The sequence below is a fragment of the Myotis daubentonii genome, chromosome 9 (genome assembly GCF_963259705.1).
Source record: "Myotis daubentonii chromosome 9, mMyoDau2.1, whole genome shotgun sequence".
Lineage (NCBI taxonomy): Eukaryota > Metazoa > Chordata > Mammalia > Chiroptera > Vespertilionidae > Myotis > Myotis daubentonii.
This window is the reverse complement of record NC_081848.1, coordinates 10,744,194-10,759,459: the sequence shown is the minus strand read 5'-3', so window position 1 is coordinate 10,759,459 and position 15,266 is coordinate 10,744,194. Positions and strand designations below refer to the sequence as shown.

The 15,266-nt window shown below is 40.0% G+C and overlaps 2 protein-coding genes across 3 annotated transcripts in view; one reads left to right on the top strand and one right to left on the bottom strand.

Annotated features, from left to right (window-relative positions):
- PDGFD (platelet derived growth factor D) overlaps window positions 1-15,266 on the top strand; it is a 222,435-nt gene that overhangs the window by 94,035 nt on the left and 113,134 nt on the right. The window lies entirely within an intron of this gene.
- DDI1 (DNA damage inducible 1 homolog 1) lies at window positions 8,457-9,620 on the bottom strand. Its single transcript, XM_059710941.1, has one exon. It carries the CDS (start codon window positions 9,618-9,620, stop codon window positions 8,457-8,459), a length of 1,164 nt encoding a protein of 387 aa, XP_059566924.1.

Below are 15,266 nucleotides of genomic sequence, written 5' to 3'. Positions count from 1 at the left end.
AGTAGGATTTTGCTAAGACCCTTCCACTTATAGGATCCATGAAGAGCACAAAAAGGTATAAAATATTTAGGGTGAACTAGGAGACAGAGCAGCGGTAAGTTAAAGATATGCCTTTGTTCATTCAATGAAAAAATATAGCATAAAAATGAAAGAATGACAATTAGAATTGAGGTTCTAATGTTTAGCTTTACCCCTAAAATTTTTTAATGTTTCTGAGAAATGTGTCCCTTAACATTTTCTATTTATAGTTGTATATTTATTTCTGCTCAATTGGCCACTTTCCTCTGGGTCAGTATGTTACCCTCAAGCTGACAACACTTTCCCTTAGAAATAGAGCTTTTGAATGCCTGTATTTTTTTCAAGTATCAAGTTATTAAAATATAGCCAAATATGATACAGAAAATGTTCTTATGAGAGAAATATAGACTTTTATTAATGAGATATTACATATGGTATCCAGAAATCTCTAGGTTTGTTTTTGTTTTTTTGTTAATATTTTGTATTTATTTGTATCTGGGTAGACTGAGATAAGTCAGCTTCTTAGTATAAAATGTATGGCAGATTTACCTTAGCAATGTGCTAGATCATTTTGGGCAACTATAAATGAACATAGTTCATTTAATCTGATCAATCAGCTTCACCATTCTTTATAGCATCTCAAGTGAAAAATCCTGAATCGCTAACCCATTCTCTGAACTTCCTGTAGGACATAAGCTCACCCCTTTAGTTGGCTGCCAAGTTTTTAGTCGTCCACAAAAGTATAGAAAGTTACAGTGCAAATGCAAATTTACAACTTCCACATGTGCCTCTATGACTCTTAGCTACAACCTGAAATATGTTTGGAATGTTTTTTTTAATTCTTTATTGTTTAAAGTATTGCATAAGTCTCCTTTTCGCCCCCACTGACCTCTCCCCGGCAGCTCCCACCCCCCAGCATATGCCCTCATTTAAAAGTATATTCTCATTGTTCTTTGAATTTTTGCTAAATTACTTGAAGTAAAAAGCAATTTAACCTGAATCACTGAGAACAGGTGGATAGCATGGAAAGGTTTTTGCATTTTTCATAAAACTTGCACCAATTCCTTAATTATTGAACACTTAATTAGAGCAAGCACACTTTCCATTTCTCGTATTAATGAAGACACTTTCAGACCAGACTTAAGAGTCATTATATAACGAAGCTCTAACAGTGGAAACCTTGCCATATGGGACATGAACTCCTATTCCTTACAACATATCAATGAGATTGTTTTCTGTCAGTTCCTGTTTTGGAGACCAAGTGATGACAGTTGGAAGTGTTTGAACAGAGAATATCTTTGTTTCTGTTTTACTCGAACTGCCCATATGTTGCTTTAACTTTATGCAATTATTTCTGATAGAATGAAACTTACACCATTGGCTCCAGTATATTTATGTAGAAGTTTTATTAATATCATTTAATTATACATTCTTATTGAGATAGGCTACAAGTGAAGTTATTAAACTGTGAATTGACAAACTGGCTTAACTGGTAACCAAAGTTGCCTTGCATATGTTTCTGATATTCCACTGATTTCACAAACTTCTCTGTCTGACCCTTCCTCAAGTCTATGAACGTTAACCCCTTGTCCCAGGTTTTACTGTCCTTCTAGTGGCAAAGGCAAAGGTCTCACCTTGCCATTTTGCTTTCCACCAAAATATTTGGCACACTGGACATTAGTGACTGGCCCACTTCTCCTTAGAACCTTCTCCGGCCTCTGCTTCCATCATAGTCTGGCTATAGACCCCTCTTTTATCTCCCAGCCCCCTGACGCTGTAAGACTTTCTACCGAATTCCTGGGCTCTCCATGCCCCCGCCCCCGCCCCTGCCCCAGCTATCTCTTCTTCAGAGCTGCTTCTTCAGGGCATCATTTGCAGCCCATCACCACAACTATCCAAAAACGCTCCCCTTGCTTGGTCCTGCCTCACATTCATTTCATTGCATCTTGACCTTCTGATAGCTCCAAGGCAACATGAAATAAATGTGAAGGTAGCATCGTTATTTACATGTGTTTCTTTCTGAAATTTCTGCTTTGTTTTGTTCCAATATTCTCTTAAAAACTCAAAACCTGACATTTACTTGGAGCTGTAAATTAAGTCTATCACTATAAGTGTAAAAACTGGTATAAATTTGTTTTATTCGTGCTTTTTCAGGATAATCCAAGCTCATAGATAATAGAAATACTTCTTTTTAGTACCCTGTGGCCCCATTTTCTAATGTCAATTTCTATGCCATCTTTTAATTGCATAGAGATATATATACCACTTCCAAGGAGTCTTGAAAATTAAAGTTTCATCAAATTCAGTTATCCTGAAATTATACTGTTCTTTCATTAAATTATTTTAGCATTTCTTTTATGTGGGTACTCACAGCATATCTGTGTGCTTTACATTAAAAATCCACTTTGAACATTTATGGCGTGGCTTTCTTATAATTTTTTAAATGATTTACTTTCCAGCCCAGAAACATTTGATGAATGAGTTTAGATGAGGCTTTTTCTCCTACACAAAACAGATTAGGACATTCTACCTTCAACATTGGACATATACAGATAACATGGATCATTGATCATGTAGGCCTAGTTACAGCTTGCTTGGAGGTGCCCACAGCACACCCAGGGGCCTTAAATTAAAAACCCACTTCTAACACTTACAGGGCGGCCAGATGTTCTGGTTTTCCTGGAACTGATGGAGAAGCTGCCAGGACACTGGGACATCAGTTTTGAAACCAGGACAGTCCCAGACAAACAGGGATAATTCGGCCACTGCTAAGACCATTTAAATGGTCCTATCAGTTGGAGAGTGGACAACTTAAAAGTACATGAAGAGTTTATTTCTTGGATCACTTACATTTAAATCTATACATGTAAATATCAGTCATGTTGTTAATCCAAAACATATTTATCCTAATTAGACAAAGGTAATCGTACCTCACATATTTTTACATAAAAATAAGTTAAATAAAAAGTCACACTTTCATTGCATCAACTTGTTAATGTGGAACTTTGTCCATTATTCATTCACATAATCTTATTTATTAAGCAGGTTCTGTTGGCCTCCAATAAAATAGTAAGAAAGAAAGATATTATGAACAAGATTATGATCTTTCCAGAAAATCTCATCACTTATTATATTTTTGTTAGTAATTTGGGGCCCCATTCTAGGTTTTCCAGATGCCCAAACATTTTCATAATTGCTATCTGATTGGTATTTCATTGTTCAAGAGAACCCGTGTTCTCTTATTTCCTGCAGTTCAAGTATATGACGAAGTTCCCATCAAATTGATTCATCACCTGTAGTTAATTCATTCTGCCCTGTATTTCTGGTTGTTTATCCATAGTACAGGCCTCAAATCCTTTCCATTAACTTTGTGGGGGAAGTATTTTTCTACAACTGCTGAGTCATGCCCCAAGGTTAAGCCCATAATAGAAACAACGTGAGCACAGTGCCACTGTGGGCCAAGGCAGAAACAGACCACAAACTTCACCCTGAAGTTTAGCTTGAGAATATGCCATACGCTAATTCTTATTTGGTTAGCTTAGTCATCTCAAAGTGACCTCATCTTTGAGAAGGTGACAGAGTCTCCTGTATCTGGCTGCAGCTCGAAGTGCCAGTTGAGCACCAAAAAAGATGTTGCTGCATTGAAGAAATTCAGCCCCTGGAACAGTGCCTGACATACTGTAGGTGCTCAATGAAATTTTGTCCGTGCATCCTGCAGTGTAGTACTGTAGCTAGCATCTCAAATGGGAAGCAGTTCATTCAAACCCTGAACTCATATTCTGTAGTATTTCATGAAGTAAATATTATTTCTGAAGTATTTATTTTGTAATTTTTTCTAACTTGACTTTTACATTTTTTAAAGGCAAAGACTATAACTTACATTCCCTCATCTCTCTGGATGGCATAGTGCAATTACAAGGCTCTGGGAAAAATATATTGAATGTTATTGAGATGGATGAATGCAAAACACAGGTTTGGGTTTGTTTGTTTGTGTGTGTGTGTGTGTGTGTGTGTGTGTTAACAGATAGAGGAATTGAATCCCTAGATATGACATGAATTTGAAAGGGAGCATATATTAATTAATATAATTTTAAATTAATTTTTCTTTTCATCTCAAGGGGTCCTTTTAGTAAAGTGCTGGTAGGGTAAGATTTGTAGAATGGTGATTGATGATGTAGGGTAAAAATTTGAAAGAGGTGATGGTATCTTCTTCTGATGTTAATCATCTATTTTATTTTCAACAACATCAATATTTAAATTAACAGAAGGAAAATATACACTTCGTCATCACCTGGAACAGGCCCATGTTGCCTCCTCTGAGCTTTACCATAGGAGAAAATTATCTTGTTATCCTTCAAATGATGTTCTTAAAGTAAGCCTTACTGCTTAGAAATATAGAAATCCTGACTTTTACATTTCTCAAAGAGAGAGAGAGATATAATCATCAGAACATGTATAGTGTAGTAATAGGACACAAAGCTGCCCCAAGGTGTGCCCATCTCCATGCAGAATTCACAGCGGGACTGCAAACCTCAAATTTCTAACAAGTGACCCTTAGAAATTCTGAGATTCTAGCAGGTGAACCCAGAAAAACAAAAGTTCAAAAGCAAGTTTGACTCAGGCTCTAATGTGAAAATATTTTTATTTTTTGATAACTTGTCATGATGAATAAAGTATTGTGGAATGGTAGTTAATCCTTAATCTCAGCCCAGTCCCCACCCACTTTATAAAACAGTACCTAAACCAAGAGATGATTAGTTAAAAAAACAGATTTCTGGGCTTCTCCCCACCCCCTCCCTGCTTCCTCCTCTATTTCTCTTTACCATTGTTGTTCCTCTTTGGTTTTCCTCAAAGAATGTCCCCATCAATTAATGTCCTCACCAGTGGTTTCCTGGTGTGAATCCCAGAGTACTCCCTAGCTATTCACTCAGGTATTGTCTGTGGAATGTTGGCTGTCAGTGAATGGCGCTCTGAAGGAAGTGCAGTGTTCTCTTTCAGAGGCAACATGATGTACCTGCAGTGAAGATGACTTCTTGCAGACATTCGTTGGTCTGTTTCTTTTGGGGAACGTGGATTTATCCCGTAGAAACAAGATAAACGGTATGACCCAGATTTTAAGAAAGGTGTTCAGATCAGATGCTCTACTAATCAAACGATATCAGTCTCATTTAACTGTAGAAGAAGGCATTACTGTAGTTTTGAAATCCATGCTATCAGCAATAGTGACTTTTAGGTAAGGTGGGTACTAGGTTGAATCAAGTGTTTAATGGATCTTTTAAATGGCTAATGATTTTAAACAGGTTAGGCCTATTTCATCATGTGGTTTGCTTTATCATGTTTTCTAATGGGAAGAAAGGGAATGAAGACTTGTTCATTATTTTCCAGGTAGTTAATTTTCAAAAGTGGATACTTAGAGATTATATTTCAGCGACCTGAACTGTAAGAGGAGAGTATGTTTATTTGTTTTTTCCAGCATCAGTGATGGGCATTTTAGGCATATTGAAAGTGCATCATACTGGCTTATTTCTTATTTAAAAAATAACCTCCAAATTAAAAGTTATACCTTCATTTGCACATATTACTAATTTCATGTTCACTCTTTTTGTTCTTAATTGTTTACAAATTTTCTCCCTACTCCTACCAGGTTGTAATCACCTTGAGGTGTAGAATTGGAACTTACTCATTTCTATGTGTATAAAAACTTGGCTCAATGCTTCTGGGTGTTCAGTAAGTAATTGTTGAGTGTATTCTGATTACTGCTACTCATTGTTGCTTTTACTGGTAGTGTCTTGGTAGTTTCCATAACTAAAATTTTGTAACAATTTTGCACCAATCTCTGGATTCCAAACGTGTCTGCTAAAGAAGGTTACAAAGTGAAAAGAACTTGGCATTTGAAATCAGAAAGACTTCAATTGAGCAACCTGGTAGGTGAGTTGGTTTTTTCAACTGAGGGTCAGGATACCTTGGTGGGATACAAGTGGGACATGTCTAACATATTTTAGACAGGTAGTAAAGTATAATAAAGTGTTCAAAGAAATATACCAGAAAAGGATAAAAAATTACATATTATTTCATTTTATTTTTGTTTCAGAAATAGACTGATGTGTGTGTGCATTTGTATGTGTGTGTATGTATGTATGTGTGTGTATGTGTTGTGGAACTGGGTCACAATCTAAAATGCGGATTGTTGTTGGAAAAAGTAAAAAAAATAAAAACACTATGCTAGTGGATATGTCAGTATTTCATAATAATTCTGAGCCTTGAATATCCTCTGTAAAATGAGGCTAATAATAACTATTTTGAACATATATTATGAGGATTAATAAGTACTAACATATGTGAAGTACATTTCAGCATGCTGAGTCCAGTAGGATATGAAAGGGGTTTGCATATTTGTATTTGTAAAGGAATCCATACATTTATCAAATCAGTTCCAGTTACATTTCACAAGCATTTAATTGTTTATTCCTGACCTCACTCTGAATTTCTTTCTTCATTTTAATTATACTTGTCCTGAGTACTTAATTAGAAACAAAAGTAGAAAAAAGTCTCTGTTGGTCATTTTCAGTAGTTCTTTTGGGTGTGAGCCTTGATGCAAATGTAGACAGGGTTGGGGATATAAGCATAGAGAAAGCTATAAGGAAGAAGAAACCTGGGAGACGAACTGACAGTAGCCTCATGGGAAAAAGTGACTCTTCCAGAAGAAGGTGATTAATCTCATCAAGAAGCAGATCAAGAAAAGGATATGAAGGAATATGAGGATTATAGGGGAAGTTGTTTTGTTTCCTGTAGCCTTTGAGAATATTTTGAGTGGTTGTCAGTCTTTTTGAGACAATAGAAAGTTTAAAAGGTACTGTGGTTGGTAATATAACTAGAGGCCTAGTTGTGCACTGGGGGTGGGGGGGTGGGGGGGTGGTCCCTCAGCCCGGCCTGCGCCCTCTCACAGTCCGGGAGCCCTTGGGGGATGTCCAACTGCCTTGGAGGCAGGAGAGGCTTCTGCCACCACTGCTGCACTTGCTAGCCAGGAGCCTGGCTCAGGGCTTCTGGCCAAGCCGTGCTCCCGCTGTGGGAGCACACTGACCACCAGGGGCAGCTCCTGTGTTGAGAGTCTGCCCCCTAGTGGTCAGTGTACATCATAGCAATCGATCACTCTGCCATAGGGTCGATTTGCATATTAGCCTTTTATTATATAGGATCTTTGTGCTTGAAAATGGCTCTCCCCTCAAACAGTTTATAGATGAGAAATCTGAGTTATATGACATGTGATCTGATTTGCCTAAATAGCTGGAATCATAACATCTTTCTTGACTTTGAATCTGCTACTCTTTCTAATACCAGTCTTGATGGAGTCTTATCCTGAAACATTGTCTCCGAGTCTGATGGCCTCAGGCAGCTGAGCTGTTTCTCTCACACGTATTAGCCACGGGTTGTATTTAAATCTAGGATCTTCCCTTTCTCACTATCGTTGGACAGTAGCTTTGTCAGATGGGTCATAGACCTGAATGAAGCCTTAAAGACCTTCTCATTGAGAACTTTTCAAATGTTATTTTAACAGAGAAAACATTTTTGCCGACAAGACTTAACGTGGCAGCTTAATATATGAAGCATATTTTTTAAACGTTCTAGTCAAAATTAGTTTTAAGGTATCTGGAGCACTGTCTGCCCCTGTCTCTCACCCCCACCACAAGGAAACCACTAGCCTTGAAGAAGCACCACAATTTTTTTTTTAATCTCATTGATTGCCTTTGTTTTATAACCAGGATTTCTTTGACTTCAGGGGAAAGAGAAAAGTATTTTAGGCTATTCTAGGAGAAAAATCTACTCTCTCAACTATGGCAGAAATAGCTTTGAGGGGTGAATTGCAGGGATCATGACTCCAGAGGAAGCCAGGGGAAGATGCAATATGTGAGGAAACGGGTCCGTATGCTGTTCAAAGCAGGCATTTGTAAGTATTAATCAACTGGAGTAGAGCTGACCCACTTTTCTAAGAACTTCCCCAAAGAAAACAATCTGTGAAAATAGACATTTTTCTCTGACTATAAATAATGTTAGTGCTGCTTTGAACTACTTTTGTGCAGATGCCTTGTTGGGGGGTCTGAAGCGGTGGCTTCTTTCAGCAGATTCTGCAAAATAGCCACTGGTTTGGACAAGCTGCCGAGTGTCTCTAAAAGAAGGGGCTGCCTTTCCTTAATCGATTATTTGCAAACCAGCTAGAACCCCCTGAGCCTCCCCAGGATGAGGTTCAATGAACTGTGATAAGGGAAGTGCAAGCGGGGCCCAAACCAGGCCATCCCACTTCACATGTCTAAGAACTTGACCCCAAGGCCAGGGTTAGTCGTTTCTGATGTTTTTAATGATCCCATTGCCGAGGAGCCCATGTCCCATAATTCCCGGGAACCTGAGATTCCCTCCCGTTGCTGGCTGATTTCTGAACTGTGTCAATGCTTTTGTCGTCCGGGTCCCTTGACCGAATGTTTAATCGAATTCGCTACTTCCTTGTCTGTAGACTCGTCTTGCCCATGACCACTCACCAGCTTGGCACACGGGGGTAACTCTCCCTCAGAGAGAAAGAGGGTCTGGGTGCCCGTGGTGCCGATCACCAGCACGTTTCTCTTTAGGTCGATGGAGCACTGATGTCTCCTGAGCATATCCAGGCCCAGGAGCATGTCCATGGGCTGCTCCTCGAGGATAGCGAAAGAGCATTGCAAGAAGTCCCCCTCGATTTGGATCTGGGCGAGGTGGACGCGGCCGATGATCCTCTGCGTGCCCACCCCCTTGGCGATGCCCGCCCACCGCCGGTCCACCAGCCGGATGATGTTGCACCGCTCGGCGCAGGCTTGGCTCATGATGGTCATCTGCGCGCCCGAGTCCACGAACGCCTTCATCGGGTGGCCGTTCACCCGGCAGTTGATGTAGAGCATGGCCACCTGCCCGAAGCTCTCGGGCGCCTCTTCCATGGCGATGTTCATGTTCTCCTCGATGTTCCGCTGCCGGATCTCTTCTTCGATTCGGGCCTGAGCCTCCAGATCAAACGGGTCAGCGGAGTAGAGGCGAAGCTTCTCCTGCTCCCGCAGGGCCCTCTCCCGGCGCTGCTCCGTCAGGACCTGAGCAAACGTCTCCAGGTCTCCGCTGAGCAGGGCCTCCGCCAGCGGGGGGTTGCGTTCCTTCAGCAGGGACAGGTCGTGGGGGTTGGAGAGCAGCAGGCTGCGGATCAGGGCGGGGCTCTCCACGCCGTGGGCGGACGGCATCTCTCCGGAGGCCAAGCCTCGGAGCTGCTGCCAGGCGCTGGATGTCCCGGGCGTGGCTGTCCCAGCGAAATCCACCCCGGGCCGGCTTGATGCCCGTCTCCCAGTCCGGGGCCCCACGCTGTCCTTCTGGAGTAAAACCACCATGTCGCCGTCTCGGAGGCCGTAGGAGCCCAGGGAGCAGTGGTTGTCGGCCAGGAGCCGCTCCATGTAGATGATCTGCGTCTCCTCGGCCGGGATGCGGGACTCCAGCGCACAGAGGGCACGGAAATTGTGGAGGTCCAAGTCAGGGCTGACCTGGAGGGAGAAGGTCACCTCGGAGAGGTCCCTGCGCACACAGTACACGGTGACCAGCATGGCAGGCGCCCAGGAGGGCCATGTGGGCCGGGGGCATGGGTTCACTGGCGGGCTGGCGGCAGCTGGTCTCCCCGCTGGCTCAGCTGCTCCTGGGACCCGGTGCCTTCGTGGAGGGCCAGTCACCAGTCCGAGAGGCCCAGCCACGCACCAGCCGGGGGCTGCCTGCCAGCCTCAGTGCCGGCTGCCTGGCCCCATGGAACCCGGAGGTAGGCGCTGTGTTCCAAAGTTCATTTGAACCTGTGCTGTTTGGAACTAAGAACGTCTGTTCACATGGAAACCAAGTTACTCAGGTCATCCAGGTTCCAAGGCTCGCCCTTCAAAGCCTGTTTAACCCAAGACTTTTTCAACTTTGCCTGAACAACATACTAATAATCACTGTGTTCATCTGAGAATTGTATTCTTCATGCTTTTATGTAACCCCCGAACAGTGAGTCCTGGTTTCCTAATGGCAAGACTCATGCTGTGTGCTTGGTAGAAGAGCTGGGTCAGGCTCCGTGTCTGCCCTGGAGAGTCTCACGTTCTAGGTAGGGCTGACGGTAAATGGAGAACCATAATGGGGGGAGTACCCTTACAAAGACACATGCAGCTTACTAATGAGCAGAACAGAGATGTGTCTCCAAAGAGGAGATAGATGTTCAAGGCCATTGAAGGATGAACATTTGCCCTGTGAAAAATGGTGAGAGTCGCTCCAGACAAAAAGAATTGCATGGACAAAAGTAAAAATTCATGACAAGGCCTATTCCTGTGAAAACTAGAATATTTAACTAAGAAGCGAATGGATGGCCCTTTAACCCCACATATACATATACATATACATATACATATACATATACATATACATATACATATACATATACATATACATATACATATACATATATATGATTTTGAATGGCAGACTATATGAAGCTGGAAAAAAATTATTCAAACTGATTCATAGTCACACATGAATCCAAGGAATTTAAATATTATCAATAAGCAAGATTCTCCCTTTAAAAATATAAAAAAGAAGGGAATAAAAAGAAAATAAAGAGACAGGAAATAGAAATGGAAAAGATTAGAAGCAGGTATTTGTGACTTTTTATTTAATTGATTTAAGGACCAGTATTTTTGCAACATATAGAGGACATGGTGGCAGCGGGGACAACTAGAGGCTCAAAGAGGGATCTCTTACTAGAACATGAAAATATAAGGAAGACGAACGCCGACACTGTGAGGAGTAAATGTGTTTCTTGAGTAGGATGAGCCGGGTGTGTTTGCCCACTGGATGTGGGGAGTGTAAAAGGAGAGTGAGTGTGGATAATAGAGAGGGTCTCCAGAGTGGGAGACGGGTTAGAAATAGGCCATTCCTTTCTGGGATGGATGAGTGAGATGAAACTTTGAGGAGCCCAATTTGACATCAGTTCTGTGTAAAGTGCATCAGAATGCCATACTGGAGGCCAGATGTGCCTAGCTCCTGATGCTAGGGACTGGCGCCCCCAACGCCTAGGCACCCCAGAGTACAGGCTGGCAGAGTAAGGGTACAGATGTGCTTAAGGACAAATGGTGGCTGGGTAGAAATCCTTGTGTGTCGTTTTTTGTTGTTGTTTTTATTGTTTTTGTTTGTTTGTTCCTCTATATTTCACAAAGTATTTTGCCGTAAAGAGCTCAGGCTTCCTGGGCTTAGCCTTCCCAGGAATATCTATTTCAGAACCAAAAGATGGTATCTTCTGCCTGGACTCCCAACCCCCTGATTTCAAGTTTTGTCAGAAGTCCTGCACCCTGGCTTAGAGGAGGATTTTGCATCCGCTTAAGTAATTTTATTTTTGTCGAACCTGTTTGTCATGTGTTTGTCTTCTCATGAAAACTATATCTCACTCATTGCTCTAACAATCATACTATTTTCATATTCTTATTCAGTTATATTGGGAATGTTGACTGAATACCCACTGTATATGAAGCATGTGCTAAGTTTTAGGAATGCACACATGAGTAATGTTAATTTTAGGCTATTTTTCTTCTATAATAATCACAGAATTTTATCGTCTTTATATCCCTTAATATCATCTCATCTAGCATCTATGAGATGAACCTAGTTACATAAAGCCCCCAGGTAGTTATTAGCAGACTGGTGATTAGAACTAAGTTGTAATGATGACAGTAAAGCAATCCATCATGAATTAGGCTGTTCTTAACGGGATTCACAGTCTGAAAGACGATACGTGCACAAGCACACATACATTTTTTGGGGGCGGTCTGAAAACACTACCACAGAAGCTGGCACACCGTGGAGAAAACAGTTATATCTGGAGAAGAAATGAAGAAGATGGGGAGGATTCCTGGTCAGGGAAGGCTTCCTTCAAGACCCAGGCTTGCGGGGTGACAGGAAGTTCCCAGCTGGGAGTGGGCCAGGGTGGAGAGACAAAGGCTGAGGCGGGGAGGCCTGAGAGTCTCTAACTGGAAGGGCAGCCCTTCATGAGATGGAGGACTTGACAAAGTTTTAGGGGGGAAATCTAGGATTGCAATTTCTCTATAGAAAGTTATGAATTATTTAGATCCATTTCCCATTATCTATGGAAATGGATGGCCCTTTAACCTCCCCCCCCCAAATATTAAGTGAATACATTTCTTCTGTAGTTCTTACCATCCTAATTAGTTCATCAGAGGTCAACCATGGTTTCTGCTGAGTTTGGGAAAAACTATATGTGGGACAGGCCACGTGCAAATTACTCTGCTGCAGAACAGATGAGATGCCAGGGAGGCGTACATTCCAGGGGCCTTTTTTCCCCAACAACCAGCATTGGACAGTTCGTTTGTTTTTAAATCTTAATAAATTAGGCAGATCATGCTAAGTGGGTTTTTTTAAGTGGATGAAATCATTATTTTTATGTTTTAAAAATGTTTTCAATTACAGTTTATATTTAATATTATTTTGTGTTAGATTCAGATGTATAGCATCATGATTACACAATCGTATACTTTACAAAGTGTTTCTCACAATATTTCCAGTTCCCAACTGGCACCATATTATATAGTCATTACAGTATTGTTACCTATATTCCCATGCTGTACCCTACATCCCCATGACTAGTTTATACATACTAGTCTGTAGTTCTCAAACATTTTACCTATTTCACCTAGTCCCCTAACCTCCTCTACTCTGGCAACCATCAGTCTGTTCTCTGCATCTACAAATCTGTTTCTATTTTGTTTGTTCATTTATATTGTCCTTTACATTCCATAAAAAGGTGAAATCATATGGTATTTGATTTTCCCTGACTGACTTATTTCACTTAGCATAAACCATGCTATCATAAATAGTACATTTTGTTCTTTTTTATGGCCAAGCAATATTCCATTGCATATATGTACCACCACTTTTTTATCCACTTGTCTATTGGTGGGCATTTGGGTTGCTTCCAAAGCTTGGCTACTATAAATAATGCTGCAGTGAACATACGTGTTCATCTATTCTTTCGTGTTAGTGTTTTGGGTTTCTTTGGATATATACACAGAAATAAAATCGCTGGGTCATAAGGCAGTTCCATTTTTAAATACCATGCTGTTTTCCACAGTGGATGCACCAATCTGAATCCCCACCAACAGTACATGAGGGTTCCCTTTGGATAAAATTATTTTGAAAGAATTTTTTTTTGGCTAAGTAAAAGCAAAAATGCAGGGTTCACATCCAAAGAAGCTAAGATATCTATATCTATATCTATCTATATCTATATCTATATCTATATCTATATCTATATCTATATCTATATATCTATATCTATATCTATATCTATATCTATCTATAGCTATACTATATCTATATATGTATATCTATAGATATATAGATATAGAAATATAGATATCTTGCTGTAATTCTTTAATTTTGTTGGCATTTTATACTTGTGTTGTTTTTTTTACCAATTTACCCTTTATTGAGAACACACCAAAGAAATCCAAGTGCCTCAAGGTTTGGCCCATTAACTGTCATCACTCTATAGACCACACAATGTCAGGATTGGCAAAGATCTTTTGGATGCTCCAGCTCAGCCACCCATCCAGGCTTTTAACCTCTATTGCAAAACAGCCTGGAATCTGAAAAGGTAAACACAGCCTCCTGGGATGTTTAATACTTCTATTTATATATTGTTTGAATCTTTCATTTCACTCAGCACTATTGGTGATTCTACTACTATATACAGGGTTCGGCAAAAGTAGGTTTATAGTTGATTGCATGGAAAATAATACAATAGTTAATAAATAATAATACAAGAATAAATTCTGTTTCATGTATTCACAACTGGAAATATGCTTTTGCCCTACCCTGTATATAATTCTCCTTACTCAAAATTTTAATTAAAAAAACCTGTTCTGATTACGTAACAATTGGAGGGTCATTGGGAATATACTGGTATATAGATACTGCTAAAAGTAAAATGTTCTTATACCATAAATCCATATTGCATGGGCCACCGAGAAATGGGCAGTCAGAATTATCTAGATGTGCTATTCTAGGTAACTGAAGGTTATTGCAACTTTTCTTGAGGAGCCTTTTGTGAAATATGTTCCCTCACTTTCTTCCTTGATAAGTACAATATAACAACATAATTGAATCTTTCTTTGATAAGTGAAACTCCTGCAAGTTCTCGGGGCTATCACTTAGAAAATCAATTCTCATTGTATAGCCTAAATACACAGAAAATAGAAAAGATGACACTGATTTCATACTGGCCAAGTAAATCACTCCAAAGTTATTTTTGGAATAAATCCACAATAATACCTTTTATAATTTTTCTCTTTATAAAAACTTAATACAGCAAAAAATCCAGATAATTGATGGTTCTACTGACATTTAAAGTACCATCACTTGATGTTTAAAGCACCATTGCTTGCTTTACAGAGCAAAATAAATGCCTTTCTTAAAAAAAATAGAGTAGCTGCATAAATGTCTTTATGTAGCATATACAATAATTAAAACCTGTTAAGCAAGTATATTAGCTCGCTGTGTTTGGATTTCTGTCTTATGCGACAGGTATTATTTTTAAAATAAAGTGTAATCAAGACTTATTAAGACAGTTAAATCGTCACTTGAGATTTTCAATGCAGCTTAGGAAAGATGCCAACATTTTAAAGCAGCATACTTCAGTAATCTCCAAGAACACAATCCTGTGCATTCGGACTAAAAATATAAAACTAGAGCTTTGAAAGTCAGCACCTTTATTGCATCTTTTTATACTTTTATTTTACAGATTATATCTTCATTAAAAGTATTTGCAGGAGATGTTTGCAACATTGGTTATTTTTAATGTTAAATACCTTATCTTATTCAACCTTGAAATTCCAAAGTTCCTAACAGAGGGAATTCATCATGATGTATAACCGGAAATGCTTGAATGATTGGCAAAATAACAGTAGCCCTGCACAGTGAATAAGAGTGGCAATGAAAAAGCGGCAATCAGATCCTAGGTTTTCATGAGTCCTTTCTCTCCGCTGCCAGGAGGATGCTGCTAAGGTCTGAAACCAGTTTGTATTTATTTTCTATTTAGGTCTACTTTTGTGTGTGGTTTCCATGCTTTGATGCTGTTTGTCCTTCCAGTATAGTCATTCCTGGTGGGAATTCAGTGGAGGGCAACACCATTCTCTGGAAGTGTCTTGCTTTGGTTTTATTAA

Coding starts and splice junctions, on each gene's coding strand:
- DDI1 (XM_059710941.1), bottom strand. CDS start 9,620: ATGCTGGTCACCGTGTACTGTGTGCGCAGGGACCTCTCCGAGGTGACC.